At 39.4% G+C, this 20,505-nt stretch overlaps 2 protein-coding genes across 2 annotated transcripts in view; both read right to left on the bottom strand.

The window, feature by feature from the left end:
• LOC101848637 overlaps window positions 1-2,672 on the bottom strand; it is a gene marked incomplete in the record, with an annotated part of 20,655 nt that extends 17,983 nt beyond the window's left edge. Inside the window, 1 exon segment of the mRNA XM_013087887.1 lies at window positions 2,288-2,672. Coding sequence (XP_012943341.1) covers window positions 2,288-2,464 — 177 coding nt within the window.
• Window positions 2,673-13,796: 11,124 nt separating this feature from the next.
• The window catches only part of LOC101848406, a gene marked incomplete in the record, with an annotated part of 65,621 nt that continues 58,912 nt past the window's right edge, over window positions 13,797-20,505 (bottom strand). The window contains 6 exon segments of the mRNA XM_013087882.2: window positions 13,797-14,163; window positions 15,189-15,338; window positions 16,113-16,440; window positions 17,294-17,403; window positions 18,188-18,268; window positions 18,646-18,698. Of these exon segments, the coding sequence (XP_012943336.1) occupies window positions 13,962-14,163; window positions 15,189-15,338; window positions 16,113-16,440; window positions 17,294-17,403; window positions 18,188-18,268; window positions 18,646-18,698 (924 nt within the window).

The raw sequence follows: 20,505 nt of genomic DNA, 5'->3' as shown, positions 1-20,505 counted from the left end.
TACATACATACATACATACATACATACATACATACATACATACATACATACATACTACGCCCACACACATACCATACATACCATAAATATTATATACATGCATAGACGTACATACTTATAAAGTATAAAAGCGTTTTTGTGACCAGTTTGTATCCAATAAAAATAGCACTTGTTAGGGAAGTAAGTATGAAATAACACACGTATCCACCAATTGACTTTGGACTTTCAATTGACATTGGATTTTCAATAATCGTAAACGATGTATTTCAGGAAAATAAGAAAGGGCAGAAATAGAAATGCCACACAGTGCTATGAATGAGGCAGCAAGAGAAATCGGGATACGTGAATAAAGATTGCCATTGTATTTTCATACATACTAGTTCGGCACTTATATGACCTTATTGTGTTGCGAGTGCCGTAAAACTCATACTAAAACTAATACATACTAGACACAGACCCTTTTACGAACGGTGATATAGTGATAGGAAGGCCCAAGGTAAATTGTTTGTACCGGTACCTGATTCATTGCCGTAGGACCTCTGCGTAGGCAACATTGCTGGTATATACGCCATCTGGAACTCCGTCCTGGGCAGCAGGTCTGTTTGCATGTATCCTAATAGATTCCCTGGACCCAACACGACTCTTTGCGACATTTGTCCATGGGAAAAAATCGCTCTATAAAGAAATCCTATCCTTTTCAAAGTCTGTCCCTGAGCTTTGTTGGCAATCATTGCTAAAGCAGGTCTAACAGAAATTGTTTCCGCATATGGAAGGGAAATATGTTGTCTGAAGGCATTAGGGGAATCCTTGGAATGAAAAGTCTCTTTTCGGCATGTAGACCGCAAGCAACGACAGCATCAATTACATGTTGATGAAGGTGTTAGACCACATAGCGAGTCTCGTTGCAGTGGCCGTTTGTGGGATCCAGATTTCTCAGCAACATGACAATGCTGTCTTTCCGCAATGACAGTTTGTGGGGTAGCATACCTGACGGACATAGAGAATTGATAAATTCGATGGGGTATTGGTGTTCATTTTCTTCCACCGAATCACTGATCCGGCAGTTTTTTTCTCTTCCAGGAAAGGACTTCATGATCAGGTTGTTGATTCTGTCTACTTCTGTGCTGGTGGGACAGATGATGTAGCGGGAAGCCAGCTAGTCAGGATTTGTGGTTGACTTGAAGTTACTGAACACAAAATTTATCAACTCTCGTTCACTCTTTACTGTGATGTCATCTGACAGTTTTATCGCAAACTCCTGCATTTGCTAGCATACATTGTGTTTGCCATCACCAGATAGTTGGAGAAATCAGCAGTCTCACCTGTAAGCGAAACCCTCATGTTTCTTGTCATTCTGAGCACATTAACATGCTCCAACAGATATGATGGTTTCAGCGTTGCATTGACTATCTGTGATCTTGAGCCATGGCAAACTACTGGTAGTATTTGGCGCTACTCACCTGACATCAGCACATTTAGCCCACCGAACAGAGAGTTATTCCCACATATGTCTTTAAGTGTCCGGTCTATGGCTTCAAATATGTGTTTGTGGCCCATCGATACTTCATCAATGATGAGCAGCTCTGTTTGGCGTGATCATAATGATTTATTACTCAACGATGTACCTTATCCCACTTCTTCCGTATATTTCCCCATCTTCTTTAAAGTGAAGAGGAAGACAGTACTAACTAACGCTAACATTACTTAAACGCAATCACACACAATCACTCATCACCACCATTATTTCTAAAATCATCACCGCGCTCAGATCAATGACTTACATATTTATACGCACTTTTTTCTACTAATTTGATGGCGTCAACCTCATAATAAATGGGCAAGGGATTTTTTAAAAAAGTGCTTCATCCTCGAAAGTGCGTATTTGCATACTACAGGAAGTAGGCTGCTCACGTTGGCGTCTGTGGTGTTGCGCTGAGACAAATGGCGTCGTACTCGGAAGATCTGAATTCGATTCTCACATGGGATAATTTTTATCGAGTATCTCGGGTTTTCTGTTGGCACGTATCCCTCTCAGCTCAGGATGGCTCTGACAAGCAGGGTCGAACCTCGCCTCTTAATTGATCAAAATTATGTCGTCGACAGCGTAAAACATATATAATCTAGATCTAGATTTAGGCCTGTTAGACTAGATCTAGATCTAGATCTATATTGATTTTTTTATTAAACCCCCCCCCCCCCCACAAAACCCCCCTTACCGAGATTAGCCTTCTTTAGGAAAACTAAACCAAGCCAAAACAAAACAAAACCCCCCAAAACCCCAGCTTACTCGCTTTACGCCGCTTGGCTCACTGAGATCAATGCACTGACCTCCGTTCTGGCAAGGCTGACTGTTGCACACGTTTTTGACACGCACTCTGGCTTGCACAGCATGATAACAGAGGTCGCCGGCACTGCTCACAAGGTATAACATAATAAGCACGTGCATGAGCTTCATGATGTTCATGTCAGTTTGTCGTGCGTACACGCTCCGTGTGTTGGTTCACATTTCGGGCGATATATGAGGAAGGAGGACAAATCTTGCATTTTGATAGGTTGGAGACACAGAGTTTATTAAGACAACGTGACCGTGTTTTACAGGCCATGTCGTGTACGGCGACGCACACGAAAATCTTCCTTGTGTTTTGTGGTTGTCTTGAAGTTGAAGTCGGCCATCTTGGCTCTTTCAGTTCCGGGTTTACACTTCGGTGCATAATGGTGCAGTTGTGTCGGGAGGGAAATATCAGAACGTAAATAATTCATGAGTGGCTGCTAGGAGGGAGAGAGAGAGAGAGAGAGAGAGAGAGAGAGAGAGAGAGAGAGAGAGAGAGAGAGAGGGGGGGGAGAGAGAGAGAGCGAGAGAGAGAGAGAGAGAGAGAGAGAGAGAGAGAGAGAGAGAGAGAGAGAGAGAGAGAGAGAGACATTTCAAAGATTTTAAAATGACTTATTGATTCGAAAGGCATCCACACATTTTAACATATGGCTCGGCAATTACATACATTTGTGCAGCACATCGGATATTTAACTTAAATTGGGCACGCACACACACACACACACACACACACACACACACACACACACACACACACACACACACACACACACACACACACACACACACACAAACACACACACACACGCATGCACGCACGTACGCACGCACACACGCACGTGACGCATGCACATACACACATACACACTCGTACTCACTCACATTATATACATAAACTCATACTCACTCACTCACATACATACATACATACATACATACATACATACATACATACATACATACATACAAACATACATACAAACATACATACACACATACATACATACATACATACATACATACATACATACATACATACATACATACATACATACATACATACATACATACATACATACATACATACATACTACGCCCACACACATACCATACATACCATAAATATTATATACATGCATAGACGTACATACTTATAAAGTATAAAAGCGTTTTTGTGACCAGTTTGTATCCAATAAAAATAGCACTTGTTAGGGAAGTAAGTATGAAATAACACACGTATCCACCAATTGACTTTGGACTTTCAATTGACATTGGATTTTCAATAATCGTAAACGATGTATTTCAGGAAAATAAGAAAGGGCAGAAATAGAAATGCCACACAGTGCTATGAATGAGGCAGCAAGAGAAATCGGGATACGTGAATAAAGATTGCCATTGTATTTTCATACATACTAGTTCGGCACTTATATGACCTTATTGTGTTGCGAGTGCCGTAAAACTCATACTAAAACTAATACATACTAGACACAGACCCTTTTACGAACGGTGATATAGTGATAGGAAGGCCCAAGGTAAATTGTTTGTACCGGTACCTGATTCATTGCCGTAGGACCTCTGCGTAGGCAACATTGCTGGTATATACGCCATCTGGAACTCCGTCCTGGGCAGCAGGTCTGTTTGCATGTATCCTAATAGATTCCCTGGACCCAACACGACTCTTTGCGACATTTGTCCATGGGAAAAAATCGCTCTATAAAGAAATCCTATCCTTTTCAAAGTCTGTCCCTGAGCTTTGTTGGCAATCATTGCTAAAGCAGGTCTAACAGAAATTGTTTCCGCATATGGAAGGGAAATATGTTGTCTGAAGGCATTAGGGGAATCCTTGGAATGAAAAGTCTCTTTTCGGCATGTAGACCGCAAGCAACGACAGCATCAATTACATGTTGATGAAGGTGTTAGACCACATAGCGAGTCTCGTTGCAGTGGCCGTTTGTGGGATCCAGATTTCTCAGCAACATGACAATGCTGTCTTTCCGCAATGACAGTTTGTGGGGTAGCATACCTGACGGACATAGAGAATTGATAAATTCGATGGGGTATTGGTGTTCATTTTCTTCCACCGAATCACTGATCCGGCAGTTTTTTTCTCTTCCAGGAAAGGACTTCATGATCAGGTTGTTGATTCTGTCTACTTCTGTGCTGGTGGGACAGATGATGTAGCGGGAAGCCAGCTAGTCAGGATTTGTGTTAGACTGGAAGTTACTGAACACAAAATTTATCAACTCTCGTTCACTCTTTACTGTGATGTCATCTGACAGTTTTATCGCAAACTCCTGCATTTGCTAGCATACATTGTGTTTGCCATCACCAGATAGTTGGAGAAATCAGCAGTCTCACCTGTAAGCGAAACCCTCATGTTTCTTGTCATTCTGAGCACATTAACATGCTCCAACAGATATGATGGTTTCAGCGTTGCATTGACTATCTGTGATCTTGAGCCATGGCAAACTACTGGTAGTATTTGGCGCTACTCACCTGACATCAGCACATTTAGCCCACCGAACAGAGAGTTATTCCCACATATGTCTTTAAGTGTCCGGTCTATGGCTTCAAATATGTGTTTGTGGCCCATCGATACTTCATCAATGATGAGCAGCTCTGTTTGGCGTAATAAAGTGCCACTGGCATCTTGGGGACTCACACTGCACATGGACTGTTCGTTCATACTAAGGGGTATTTTGCATCTGCTGAGTAATGTTCTGCTATTTGAGAGCAGAGTTATTAGCAAAGCCTGACAGAGCTGTAGCAAAGGCGATCTTCTTAAAGGAATGGACAGCCGCAAGAATTAGGTTTATAGTGTGGGTTTGTCCAGTCCCTCCACTTGCCTCTACTAGGGCAAATATCTTGCTTTGCTTCTGTACAACTGACTCTATCAAAGCATCATATTCGACTCTTTGTTCTTCATTAAGCTTTAGGTACTCTTGACTCCCCTTCTCTCTCTCAGGTTGAAGTTCATTCAAAATGTCTGGCCGTAAAATATGTGACAGTCTCACCCTATCCTGAAGTTCTGTGGCAGAGTCATGAAAAAAAAATATGTGCAAGCTTTGGTTCAGTTCCAGCAGTGGGAAGAAGATTTCTTAATCGATGATACGGCTTGCCCTGAATTTTGAAGCTTGTTCACTGCACCCAATTGAAGCAAGGGTGAGAGCATTATTGTATGACCTACAGTGTGGTGAGAAAGGGCTGCCGCTCTGTGCTACATCGTAATACTTTATTAATTCCCGAGGAGGTGGGGGAGGTACAGGTATACTATCATTTCCATTTTGACAGCAGAATGTATTTCTCTCTTCTCTCCATCGTATGGCATTGCAATGATCACAGACGACACTGAATTCACCAGAGTCATGTGTCCGTAATCTTCGGTCACATCAGTTTCACTAAACGACTGTGCGTTGCACGCTATGACCAACGTTGGCCCATTCTTTCTTGGCCTAGCACGCTCAAAGTCTTCCTCCAGATTCTGACCATTAGAAGGTAAATTCTGTTTGACAGTCGCCTTTCTCCGTTTCCTCTCGTTTTCCCCTCTGTTTCGTGGGGTTAAAAAAAACCTTTAAGTTTAAGGGGCATCTTATTACATAATTAACTGTGTTAACTAATATTCCAAGGGCCAATAGGAGCAGCTGAAATAGAGCTATGTAGCATACATACACGACAAAACAAAAACCGCACTTGTGTCCGTGTTAACTTCTTTAAAAAAGTAGAACTCTGTGGCACACACACGACGAAGCAGAAACCGCACGTCTGTTCTTGTGAGCTACTCACACGCACAACAAAGCTTGCGACTGAAACAGAAGTAGTCCCCAGTAAAATATGAAATGGCTAAAGGTAAAGCGAAAACATCCGCGAGCTTCAATTTACAAGAAAACCATTAAACCTGAAAAATCAAAAGGTAGTTTCCGAACTTTGAAAATATGCCCACGTAACCCTTTGGGGCAATTATTGTCTGAATCATATTTTTGTAGATTTTATGGGCACCTGTGTAAAAAGATTTTACTGACCCCACAAACGGGCTTAGCTACATTATAATAAGATATGCATATAAAATAGTACATATTGATATATTGCAGTAAATATAGATTTACATAATATGCGAATGAATACCTTTTCCCTGGGACACGTTTCCGTATAACATAATTTAAGATTATATTTTTAAAATGGACTTCATCTGAACAGACTAATATGCCATTGAGCTTAGACATTGGCCCTTTGGGTGTCTGAAGTCTGACGCACTCTGGTAAAAGCTGCTCTCGTATTTCATTATATTGTGAACATCTGAACAGTACATGGAATTCATTTTCTACATACTTTTCATCACACTACAGGCAACGATTACTGTCGACAATACCCAACTGGAACAGATTATTTTTCAACGACAAACTGAAAGTTCTGAGTAATACAAGGACCCTTCTACCTCTTGCAGAGATAGTGAATGAGAGGTACGGTGCAGGGCTTAACGTAGGATGGAAGTCCAGGTACTCAGGACAAACGTCAGACACCCTAAAACGCCAGTCCTGGTGACTAATATTTATCAGTCTTTTTTTGACTTGGGACAGGGAAATATTTTATCACCAACATTTTGAAAAAAAAACACATGTATCCAAACCCTATTGTACATAAAAGTTTCCTCATGTCAGTGGCCCAGCTGTACCGATTATTTTGGTCATATGCATACGCTTGCAAATATAATTTCTTAGCATACCTTTTGTTATCCATTACCAGTAATTTATACCAATATTTTATTGCTCGGACGGCCTTGCAGAATTTAACATGCACCTTCTCTATTTTATCATATTTCTTCACCACCCCCCCCCCCCAATACTTCACAACCGTACAAAAGTAATGGCTTAATTTTGATGTAAAAAATTTTGAACAAAGTTTGGACATTCAAGTGCTCATATCTTTCACTTAGACATCTCACTCAGGAAGTGAGCCTTGTTGCTTTACAACATAAGTTTTCTTTACACTTTGACCATAGCAAGCGAGAACAAAATACCATCCTTAGATAGCTAAAGTACATGGTTACTTTAATGCCTTTTTTGTAAAACCATTTTTCAGAGCGCTTTAGCATGCCTCCATTTCTAAAAACAATCATCTTAGTCTTTTCCAAATTTACATACAGTCCCCACTGGTTACAATGCTTCTCCAAAGAATTGATCTTCCTTTGCATGTCTACACTATTGTCTGAAAATAAGCACATGTCATCTGAGTACATTAAATTGCGAGTTTGTTCATCATTGATTAAGGGCTCAACTCCTTTAACAACACTGTTTTTCAACATCAATTCAAATTCAGAAACATAAATATTGAACAAAAGTGGGCTAAGAATACATCCTTGACGAACACCCGACAAGCCATTAAAATATTCCGTAATTTCATGCCGGCCAGTACGGACAGAGCACATAACTTCCGAGTACATACTTTGTAGTAATGTTAACATTTTCCCTCTCAGGCTTCTTTTCCTCAAGACTGCCCACAGTTTTTCATGGGGGACGCAGTCAAATGCTTTTGAAAAATCAAAAAAAAAATACATAGAAGCGTCCACGTTTCTTTTAAAGGTGCTTTTGGACTATTGATTGAATCGAGAAGATATGATCGATAGTGCTATAACCTTTACGAAATCCTGCTTGCGATTCTGGAATTACATTAGTCTGCTCGGCCCATTCCGCGAGTCTTGAATGCAATATACTGGACATTATCTTGGATATGATATTTAGAAGTGCAATGCCCCTGTAGTTGTTTGAATCTGAAGTACTACTTTTCTTGAGGAGAGGATGTATTAGGGCTTGACACCACATTTTTGGGTACTTCCCTGTGTTAAAAATGGCATTAAACAACAAACACGTGTATATTATCAAGGAAGGACATGCATTCGAATAGAATTCAGGACCAATCTCGTCACATCCGCTAGCCTTTCCTTTGTTCAGTTTTCTCAGAACGCTTTGAACTTTAGAAGTTTATATTTCATTATCATACAAGTATACATTTGTGTCTAAATCCTCATTTGTTGAAACTACTTCATGATCAACTTGTGTCTGTAATAAATCCTCTGATGATTCATTATTTCTGAGATTTAGTAAGTCTTTAAAATGAGAATAAAATTGCTCTGGTGTGGCCTTAGCCGCATTAAATAAATCATGAGAAAGAGAGAGAGAAAGAGAGAGAGAGAAAGAGAGAGAGAGAGAGAGAGAGAGAGAGAGAGAGAGAGAGAGAGAGAGAGAGAGAGAGAGAGAGGGGGGGGGGGAGAAGGGTGGGGATGGGGAGCGTCTTTTGGGGCCAACCTTAAACTGAATCATCATGGCAAGTACTGTTAATGCACTATTATAATGAAATATTAACCCCATATAAAAAAATAGACTCTCTCTGGTACATGTATGCCTGTCATAAAGTTGTTTTCCCCCCTTTGTCATGTCCTGTGCTATTATAATTATAACTCACTTCTTGTAAACCTTCCATCTGAGACTGCAGCTGCTCTGAGACCCGTATGTCTGCAATGCTAATTTTAAGGAACACGTAAGACAGTTCTTGATGAAGCTTCACTGGCTCCTTAAATTTGACAGCTTACTCCAACATTACAGAGCTGTATATCACATTTATTCACTCTATTGTTCTATTACACTAACGATTCATGGTTATTTGCTGCCTCCCATCACATCCTTTCTGGTCAAGCAATTATTACAGCATTAAAAAATAGTGCACAGCAGATGCAATAAATAAAGGGAGAAAGGATTGGGGGAGGGGGGGGGGGAGAGTAAGAAACTTTACTCTTTTGCGCTAGGTTTTGAGGAGCTCCAAGACAAGAGACTTACGGGAGGCTCCAACATTGTCAAAATTTCAAGGAAACTTGAACACGCATCGGTACAAATTAATCTAGTTCGGGCCTTTTGCGATCTTTGAATCCCAGTACGGATGAGCTGCAGCTTTGTCTCTCCAGTTATAGTTTTACACGATATTATATCTACTTCTGTGCCTGAACATTGTTGCTTAGTGTAGGTCTAATAGTCTGAATTGTACTCATTTAAAAAACTGAGTGCGGCAACTTTCGAACCACGTAAGCTATCCTGTATTTTGAAAGTTTACCGATTTTGGCACCAGAATCATACCATGATATACTTTTGTTCCACTATCTATGTAGTTTCTTTCGTAAATTAAAAAGAAAACAAAACAAAAAAACAAAAAGAACCAACAACAACCCAAAGTTATGTAGCTTTTGGCCCCAACTTGATACCGATGCACTCACATCCCATGTCACCTCTACCCCTCCCCTCTCTCTTCCCAAATCCCCCTTCCCCCAATCCCCCCCCCCTCTCTCTCTCTCTCTCCCTCTCTCTCTCTCTCTCTCTCTCTCTCTCTCTCTCTCTCTCTCTCTCTCTCTCTCTCTCTCTCTCTCTGCAAAAGCAGAGATACAAAGATTGAAACATGCAAACACACATACATTTCCATCGTTAAGTGGAACAAAAATAGAAAAGTTATCAATGTTTTCGTAATTTATTCAGTTTATTTATATAATATGTTTTGGCAATTAACACAATATTGATATGTAGATCTAAATATACATATGCACGTTCAATAAATATATCTCTTTCTGGGGACAGCAAATACAGAGACAGAAGAGGTGTCATGGCTACTGCTATAAAATCACGTGAAGATAACATTGCACCAAGATATATCTTTCCAAAAACTTCAATGGCTCAATTTCATAAACAATACATTTTCACACACAAAGCATCTCCCAAGAATGAAACAAAACATGAACAATTGACCAGGGATTTATGCATTATTTTCTTAAATAAAACATTGCAATGCTTCTTTTTTATCACAGCAAAACTCCCTCTACATCTACAGTTCAGCAAAATTAGCAACAGCTGAAATTCAATAACACTGTAAGTCTTTTAGTCCTAAAAAGGTAGGACATAAGAACAAGAAAATCCCCCCCCCCCCCCCGGGAAAAAAAAAAGGGCCCCCCCCCCCCCCCCACCAACAAAAACAAACTAAAATTTTTAAAAAGTGGAGATATACTTTGACAGATTGAAGTAAAATGCAGCCAGTCAGTGCAATGAGGCAGTTGTTGGAACTTGTAAGCTAGATCCTCACAGGTATGGAATGCCATTTTTAAAGACAGATACTGTGCAGATCTGATACTCAAAACATACAGAATCACAGGTGCTGCTGTTTGGGGCTAGTGACATTAAAATTTAGTTTAAGGTTATGATTGCAAAGAAACGGCAAAACAGCGGGACGCTTCAACAATTATTAGGCCTACTGTTTCAGAAAGGGATCAAGAACAAACGAACCCCTTCACTTCCAGGCCCAAGTCTTGAGTACTGGAGCAAGTCTGGGAGTAAAAATGCATTCCTGTATTCTACAAATCTCATTTAAATGCATTAAGAAGTTATTGTATTTATTTTTGGTTAGGTTTTAGAAGTTGGATACCTCATTTTCCCCTCTCAAACAGCCTAGTCACCACCAACACTCTCGATCCCGCAACTCCAGTGAAAGAGAGCTAATCTCTCAGAGACGATCAGTACATTTGCAAAATACTGCCCTGCCCTCCACACTCTCAAATTCTCTTTTACTTTTCCTTCAGCGACTTGGATTTGATGGATTGAGCCAAGAAAGATTAACGGCATAACTTAAGTTAATTTTTAAAAGATTATATATAAATGTGCAGAAATAAGATCAGTAAGTGAAAAGCAGAATAATATCTTTGAGATTGTTTTCAATCAACAAGTACCTAAAATTGTCAAAAAGAGGGATGTGTGAGGTAGGGTAGAGTATGTTGATTTAGGGGGGGGGGGGGAGCGGATATCACCCAGAGTGAAAGGGTCTATTTGTTCAGAATATATGGGTATATGAGATGGCAAATGCTACTCATAGTCCAACCCGAGTCCAAGACAGTCTTGGGACAGGCAGAAAAGGGGTTAAGTAGTTTGTGCTCAAATGCTAGCAGACTTACTGAGCAGTCAGAAATTCGAAAAGGGGGGGGGGGGGGGCTCCGTGAGGGAATGAGGGGTCTTGGGGAGTGGGGGCACAAAAGTGGGGGGGAGGGGAATTTGTTTAGGGGTATTGGGTATAGGAGACAACAAATTCTCCCTTCTTCTTTGAAATACCCAACGAGTCTGAGACAGTCTTAGGTCGGGGGGAGGAAAAGGGGGAAATGGAGAATTTGTTAGGAGTATTGGGTATGCGAGACAACAAATTCTTCCTTCTTTTTTGAAATCACCAACGAGTCTTTAGTTTTAATAGAGGTTTTACGGCGCTCGCAACTGCATATTATTAAGGTCATATGAGCGCTAAGGGGTGGATGTCAATAGAGAAGTCCTTACAGGGAATCAGACTTACTCTGCTCACCCCTCTAGCTTCAACAGCACAAAGTCTGCTTCGACTATCAAGGCACCCCAGAAATAGTGGGTCACAAGAGTGTGACAAACATACAAAAGAAGTAGAGCAAGAATGACAATAGGAAGTATTAGGAAAGAAAAAGCAGCAGTTCCCTGTGGTAGATCAGGCACAGTTATGAGCGTGACATTGTGGGATCAGCCCATTCATAATTCTACTGTGCATGAACGAGAAATATCCCCCCTTTGGGAATGGCCTAAAGACACTTCAGTCAGTGGCACCACCCGAGGTGGGGGGGGGGGGGGGGTACCAATGAGTCTGAGAGGGGTTAAAGGAAATAAGTTTTTGATGAAGGTCAAAACCTTGATGCCAATGGAACAAACTTATATGATAGCACAACGACTTTTATGACTTTTTTTTGGGGGGGAGCTAATATAGGAACAGTTGTAAATGCAATATATGTACTAGCATTTTCATACAAATTTGAAAAGATCAAATTACTTGTTGACTCATGAAAACAGAAACAACAACACCAATACAACATAAAGATAATGCTGTCATAAAAGTAAGTTATAACTACATCTTTGATTAAAATTTTAGTGACTAAAATTAATGACAGACACAATAGAACACCACATCACTTCATTGCATGCATAAAAATAAATAATGACAACGCACATATACATATATTATATTCACTTAAATCCAGCAGATTGTATGGCAAAACAAAGGGCAACAGGCACTGGTTTCCAGATATATTTCTGTTGCACATATCTATACCAATATTATTTTGGGAGTGCTGTACTTGTCTTTAGTTGTCACTCTTGACAGCGAACTTTCTCAAAAAATATCAAATGTCATTGCTATCATTCTTACCCTCATAAACTGAGACAGATGTGTGCTCTATTCAGCGAACTTCAGCTTGGCTTCCTTTAGAATATCTGAAAACGTATCATGTTGGATCAAAGGTAAAAAGTAAAAAGTCAGTTTAGTTTTAGTTCGAGTTTTATGGCACTTGCAACACAATAAGGTCATTTAAGTGCCGAAGATTAGAAGCATTACAAGAGAGTAACAAACCGACAAAAAAGAAGGAGAGATCAGGACGCTAGATGTTTGATAGGAAAGAAGGAGCAAATCACACCAGAGCACTCACCAACCACCTGCACATTAAAAAGTAAGATGGAGGTTGGCTCACAAAATAATGTTAGAATTAAAGGAAAAACATAATTGGTCGCTTTTAAGCACAAAATGTTGTTTTGAAAAAATCTAAGGTAAAGTTTTTGTCCCTTGTTCAGTTTCATTTAAAGTCAAAGAGAGTTTTCTCTATAACCAAACAAATATTATATACACAACAAAGAAACCAAACTTCTCCTATAGGTAGGGCAATGCCCACTTTTGGTGTAGGTCAGGATTTCAGGAAACCCCCGAAATCTGGATTAGTCTTCTTGTCCTTAAAAGCGCCCAATTGTAGTCGTACACATCAGAGCTTGGGTGAATAATATCACAATGGTTTGGTAAAAAATCTATAAATTCTTTTCAAAACAATCTTGATAGTTGTGACTGGGGGCCATTTATAAGTTTTTGACACTCACTTCTTCAACACAACTTGGGTCCACTTGGAAGCAGTTCAAGTAAATAACTTTACCACACTATTGTCTCATCAGCTTTGATGGATTTGATAAGTAGACACTCACAACTCTTATCTTTATCCAACTCAAACACGTGTGGGTTAATACAGTGGATGAACCACTTCAATTAAATGATCACTTGAACCCAAAAACAACTTCCCTGATAGAACAAGAGAAAAGTACAACAAAGATATAAAGAGAAAGGATATGAAATCACAAGAAATAGAAAAAACAAAAGAATAGTATAGGATTTTAGAAAAAAATTCTAACTTGTCAATGTCATCCTCCCTCCACCTGCACCAATCATAATAGTTCATTTTTCTATGCATTGGATTAAAATACACAACGTATATTATGTAAACTTGATCTCAAGATTTTGGTTTTTTTCCACATTCATCATAATAAATACACAACACACATCACATCAAATGCTTATAAAAATAGGGATCTATTACTAAACAATATAACAAATGCAGAGGAACTTTTGCTTATTCTTTGGTGAAGTTGGTAAACTCAGCTTCCTTTCTTTCACAGCCAGAGATCTGATGTATTTCTAACCACTTTCAAGACCTCAAAAAGTTTTGCTGAAATAATAAAAAATCATCATTCCAAACCAAGAACAAGACAAAGCAGTTCAGATTGTGACATTAACCATACAGTTGATGTTGATATGGGCTGTAGTCAATGCCATACGCAGGTCGGCGAGGTGGGTGGTACAACAGGCCCTCGTAGCGTCGGAAAACCTTTTCCCCCTGGTCAGGAAATCGGGTGGCTAGAAGGTGTTCCTCCAAGGGCGTTGGCAGTGGAATGTGAAGTTTGGTCTTTGGCTTGGTCACCAGAACATAGCGACTGGAAAAGAAGAGACAGCACTTTTGTTATAAAACAACATACTGCATGAATTGCACGTTTCAGTCGCTAAAAGGAGAAAAGATCCAGACGCAAGTTTAGTATATATAACAAAGAGCAGTTGGTATTCAGATCAAAAGCAAATGAAATATCAATATTATTATAGATACAATTTAGAAACTTTGAAAAATTACCTTTCAAACCATACTCATCTATATTGGTAAAAGGTATAAAAAGTTTTCGCCTGCACTTGATGTATTGAACTGGGGAAGATTTTTTCTAGATTTCTAAATGAGCAAAGGTCCCAATGATGAGTGGTAAGTAAAAAAGCCCAACATTATATTCCAGAACCAAGTACCTTCAGTAGAAATAAGAAACAGTTTGTCATATGCAGGTAACAAACGGAAAAGAAGATGGTCAGAGTATTACCACAACAAAAAAATACTTGACTCAAACTATTGAAAGTTATACAGACTTTGGATTCAAACTCATTCTGCTATTTTATAACGGATAAATAAAAAAGGTCTGCAAACAGTGTAACCATGAAACATATATGCTCATCAGGTGTGCTCTTCTCAAACACACACACGCAACCTAAAAGATGTGCTCTCCTGAAACACCCATCCAACCTATAAGGTGGGCTCTCCTCAAACAGACACACACACAATTTATAGAGTGTGCTCTCTTCAAACACTCACCCAACCTATAACGGTGTGCTCTCTTCAAACACACAGGAGGTGTGCTACAATCAAACACACCCCAAACAGTATGCTCCACTCCTCAAACAGACCACCACAGAGCATACTCTACTCAAATTAAGACCCATGAGGCAAGCTCTTTTAAAACACACACCCAAGAGGCATGCTCTCCTCAAAAACACAGTTGCAAGGCAAGCACTAGATTTTTTTCAACATGCCAACAATATCTCTCATTAAAAGCCCACTCCGAACATTTCTTCTTAACCTGCAAAGCAAGCTCAGCTTCTCCTCTTCCCTCGACAAGGTCATAATATATAGAGAGACACTCACTGGCATTTGCTGGGTATGGACTTGCTTGATTTGGGTCGTACAGCACGTGGGTTACGTGGGTCCAGCAGCCACGGGTCAATGGAGGGAGGCTGGTCAGCTCCACTCTCCATCTCACCATCATGAGGGCTCTCCTGTGGTCTGATTCGACATCTGCTGGAAAAGGAATGAAATAGTTACCATTGGCTTTTCCCCCCTTCTTCTTCTACTTCAGTGTTACTTTGATAATAAATTTTGTTCTAGGGTGCATAACCATAATATACAATATGCACTAAACTTGAGAACCTTTAAAACAGCATTTATATAGATTTTCTGATTTAGTCATACTGGCCTGAGTTTTATCAGTTTTGGGCAGCCATCTATTTTAAATAATCCTGGTATTCTTCTTTCAACTACCAAGGTGCAAAGTGTCTAAAATGTGTGCTACTCATACACTGGACCCAGTATTGAACCTCATCTTATCAATAAAGATACATTTGCAGGGTAAAGCACTGCCATGTTGGCAAATAATCTTGACAGATTAAACTTTGGGAAGATGAAGGTGTTCCAAGAACCAGTCAGAGGTGTGATCTCTTCTTAAAATTGTATGTAGCAGCACTAATTTAATCAGAATAAATGAAATAGGAAAAATCATAACTTTACATCTTCTTAAAGTTGAATCTTTAAGGATGTAGGGAACATATCCAATTAGTAGAAGACCAATGGTAACATTGCGTTATATTTTGAATTGTCAAACAGAAATCAGAAACACGAACTTGCATATTTTATGGTGTTCAAAATGTTCCCCACTTTTAAAGTTTCAGATTAAGAAAACAGAATTGAAAAATCTGTAAGAATAACAAAATCCCCAAAACAATACACATCTTCAAGTGTTGCTGAATGACCAAAATGTACATTCTCAATCAGTTAATGTTCCTGACATCTTACCTGAAAGGTTTCTCACTGCCAAGAAGAGCTTTTCCTCGAAGGTTGTTCTCAACCTCCTGCTGTCGCGTTCTGGCTTCAAGAAGCTGCTGCATTTGTTGCCGCATCGTCATTGGACCCTGCCCTGGAAGCTGTTGTCCTTGATGCTGTAGAGCATACAGCTGCTGCTGTTGTGGTGACGCTGTAATCAATGGTTGCGAATGTCTGTAGATCCCTGTGGCTGTGTGTGGACGCGATGACTCAGGTGTTGGGGCTGGGAACATGTTAGATGGCCTTGACCCATGAACTGTGCTGGCACGGGCAGGTGTGGGGCGTGGGTCATGCGTACGCACTGAAAGATTCAAGAAAGTGGAATAAAATACACTGTTTCATACAATATTTCAATCAAATTCAGCACTACACTTCTGACGGAATATATTTCACTCGTGACAGCTTTATATTGCACTTGTGATAAAAATGTGAACATAGACAGAATTATTGCGCGATAATACAGGTTCCAGGTTTGAAGTCAGCTCATCATTGTCATTTCAGCATTTTTTAAAGTGAATAAATAACTTGTGTTAAGTGTAAGTGGTGAGAAAACATTTCCATAACCTTTTCCTCTATCTTTGTTGGATTCTTTCATTTGTTGACTTTTTATCATTTTTAATTCCATGGAGATATTATGTTAATTAGGAGATGCACAAACTAAGAATGGCATCTTTATGGGAACGTAAAAAGGTGAAAAAACTATTAAAAGACAAAGCTACTAACAAGGTAGGATAAGGATTATTTAAAGTTTTAAAAAAACTTGAATAATTTTTAAAAATGACATTACTAGAGATATGCAAGACATCCAAATAAATGAAAGTCCTCCAAGACAAATAAGAGTCTCATTTTTCTTCCAATTAGAGCCAGTCCATCTCCTCGCTCTTCACAGGACCAAGTTCCTCCTATCCCACAAAAAGGATTTGAACACAGACTCTGAACCCCCTGAAAGTTTGGTGAGAATTTTTTTCATTCACAAATCTGCATTGAATTTTTTCAGTAAGACAAAGCTGTCTGAGACACCTACTTTCAAAGCTTTGTTTCCTTTTAAATAGGTTTTTTTTTCAAGGCTTACAGCTTGATCAGCCTACAGGATACACATTTTTCAGAACTCTTGTTTTCACTGTGCATTTCTGTGGTTTCTGGTGGTGGCATACCTGCTTGCACATGCTGAGCCCATTTCTCTTGCTTCCTCATTTCCATGAGCTGACGTCGTTTTTGTGCATTTTGAGACCGTAGTTCTTTCTGCATGCGGATCAACATGTGCCTAGAGAGAGCCACGGGGAGGGCAGCAAGGAGAAGAATCATTTGTTTAAAGAGCAATCAGCGGTATAATGGATGAAGCTCCTCATTTTTATACAAAGAAGGTAAGTATGGTTCCTGTTTGGGAAGACATTTAGTTGTGTCTGTCTTTCATAAGGAATGCACAGAGTGGATTGACCCTGAAATGCAATCTGCCTCCCTAGATAACAAACTTACATTGATAGGAGTGTGAAGTATGTACAAACTTTTCTGATTTAAAAAGAAACCAATCAATAGGATAATTAGGCTATCAGTTGTTTTTCGTCAAGATGCAGTCTATGCCAAGTCAACATAATAATGGTCATATTTAAAAAGAAGCAACTTAGGATAACTTTGACTTTGAAATGAAGTAAAAGTAATCTATATTACCTGAGCATCCATCAACCATCAATACATAAACAAAAACAGTGTACTACAGATTGTTTTGTGTTATGTTTGATTTGAGGCAAAAAGATGTAAGCCTCTGTAATGATCACCACTATAAAGGTTTGGTCATAATGGTGATAATGACAGTCAAAATGATGGATATCATTATAAACATACTGATGATCAACAGCCAAGCCATAACAATGTTCAAAACTTCAGTCAAAATGATAAACATAATGATAGTCACAATGATGATCATAAAGCAGCCATAATGACTGTTCAAACTACACAAGCTGAATAAAAAAAATTAAAACAGAACAAATAACAAAAGGAGTGTAACAACAGCACCTTTGTGTCCCTCTCTAAACTATCGCAAACCTCACCTTTCAATCTGCCTCTCATGCCAGTTCTCCGAGAAGGCCATGTCGTCATTTCGGTATAGCTGGTCACTGGCTAAATTTGAGCTGGGAATGAACAAATAGCACTCACACGAATACACACACACATACACACACACATACACAGAGTTGAAAAAAACTTTCTGGAGTAGCAGTGGTGGAAAAGAAAGTTGTGGAATTTCATAATCTTCTACTTAGAATATCAGCCAAATGAAGAGTTAAATTTCTAAAGAGGGAGCATTCATTGTTGTGGCTTTTGACATAAAAAGTTAGTTTGCTGATCTTTTTTTCGACTACGAAATCAATGATGATGATGATGATGATAATGGGTGAAGACAATACAAAAATGATGATGATGATGATGATGATGATGATGATGATGATGATGATGATGATGATGGTGGTGATGATGATGGTGATGATGATGGTGACACGATGCTGACCTTGCTAACCGTCGGTAGTTGACCAGCGAAGAATCAAAAGCCTGCTGGAGATCCTGAAAAGCATGCAGGGAGGGGGGAAAGTGAGGAGGGGTTCGGGGTCGAGGTGAAGCCATATAAGAATATGAGATATATGGTCTTGATCAAATGTATTGAAAAATGCCAGATGCAAGATCACAAGTTCACCTGTGATGGCCACAGATTTGAGGAAAACAAGAACTTAAAAGGGTGGCAGTCAGGGTATGGATCAGATGTTTGGTAGAACGATAAAAGGAAAGAGTGGTGTTTGACAAAGCGTTTGTACTGTTTGAGTTAAATACGTTAAAGAGGATCTGTGGGCATGTGTGTATTTCTCATGGCCTGTATGAGGTTAACGCCCTCCTAGGTACATAAGATAATTTCTCAGGTTGAGAACTAGGATTTGGAGTCGGAGGAAAGAAGAAGAAAAACAGACAGAAACAATAAACTGAAGTAAATATCTCAAGTAAAAACATGAGCACTGAAGTTGACGTGTGCCTCTGTACAATTAGATGTGCTGCACCTCCTTCTGGAGTGCAATCGGTCTGGTGATTGCCTTTCACACCATTGAGGAAATGGATGTGATATGGAGTTGGACAGCAATGAGAAAGAAAAAAAACCCTTTAAAAAAGCTCACGTTCAGAAACGTCCTGTTGGAGATTCGAACCAGGATATATCTCCCATACTAAGCCTAGTTGTCAATGATGACACCAAATGAACTAACGGCTCGTACTTGATTCAAATAAACATAAGAATAGATTAACATAATATTGTATTATTGATAGATGTGATACACAACAAGATAGTGGGTCGCTTGGACAGAGCACGGCTACCAGCCACACCCTCTAAAATCCCATCGGGACGGGCTTAGTTAAAGACTTAAGGGGTTGGGGGGGGGGGGGGGGGGCTACAACTGAAGGCTATCTCGCTTATTATTGGACCAAATTTTACCAAATTTCACACATATAACAAGCATAGTAAGGAGTCTTAAAACCTGTAATCAAATTTGAGAAAAACGTTTTGTTTCCATGGATACGGCGGCCATATTGGATTTTATTGACATGTCATACGTAATGAATACCGCACTTATTGCTTATGGAAATTGATTGTCTTTACGCATGCGTGTTAACAAACATTAGATCTAAAAATTTGTCTGTTGTTTTTTCCTAAATGAATTAGAAAATTTTTTAATGGATTTTTTTCCTGAGGTAGCATTCAAGTTTGCAAACAATCAGTGAAAATCCACACTCCAGACACCATAAAAAAAAATCTATTCCATATATCAAAAATTCAACAAAAAAATTTATAGTATTACATCTTCTCTTCATTCTGTGAAAATTTCACGAACATTGGATGAAAAATGGAGGAGTTATTAAAAAAAAGTAAGGAGAAAAGTCGAGGCTTGAGAAAACGGCCGATAAAGAAAAAACAAATTGACTTTATGAGAAAAAGGTGGCGACAAACATGCCCGGTATATTGGGGGTTCTTATGCGATGAAATAGTTGTAGGAGTGGCTGAGGAATCTAAAAATGCCTACAACTCAAATTCCATAATTTTTAGCCGAATCGGGACTTTGGGGGTGTAGTCCCCCCTCCCCCTTAAAAAAAAACAACTGACACTAATTTCAGAGCGACTGGAAGATAGACGGACAAACATTTATCTGAAGTTATGTCACACATACGGTAGTTTTATCATTTACTTGTATCACACAGACAAGGAAGACACCACTGTGCACTTGAATAGTGACGTGCACATACCTCGACAATCATTGCAGAGACAAACTATTACAAAAGTTGTGGTGTCCTCAACGTTGCCACAAATTGCGATGATTTGGTTAGGTGAAAG

The sequence above is a fragment of the Aplysia californica genome, unplaced genomic scaffold (assembly GCF_000002075.1).
Source record: "Aplysia californica isolate F4 #8 unplaced genomic scaffold, AplCal3.0 scaffold00022, whole genome shotgun sequence".
Taxonomy (NCBI): domain Eukaryota; kingdom Metazoa; phylum Mollusca; class Gastropoda; order Aplysiida; family Aplysiidae; genus Aplysia; species Aplysia californica.
This window is presented reverse-complemented; position numbering and strand designations above follow the sequence as displayed.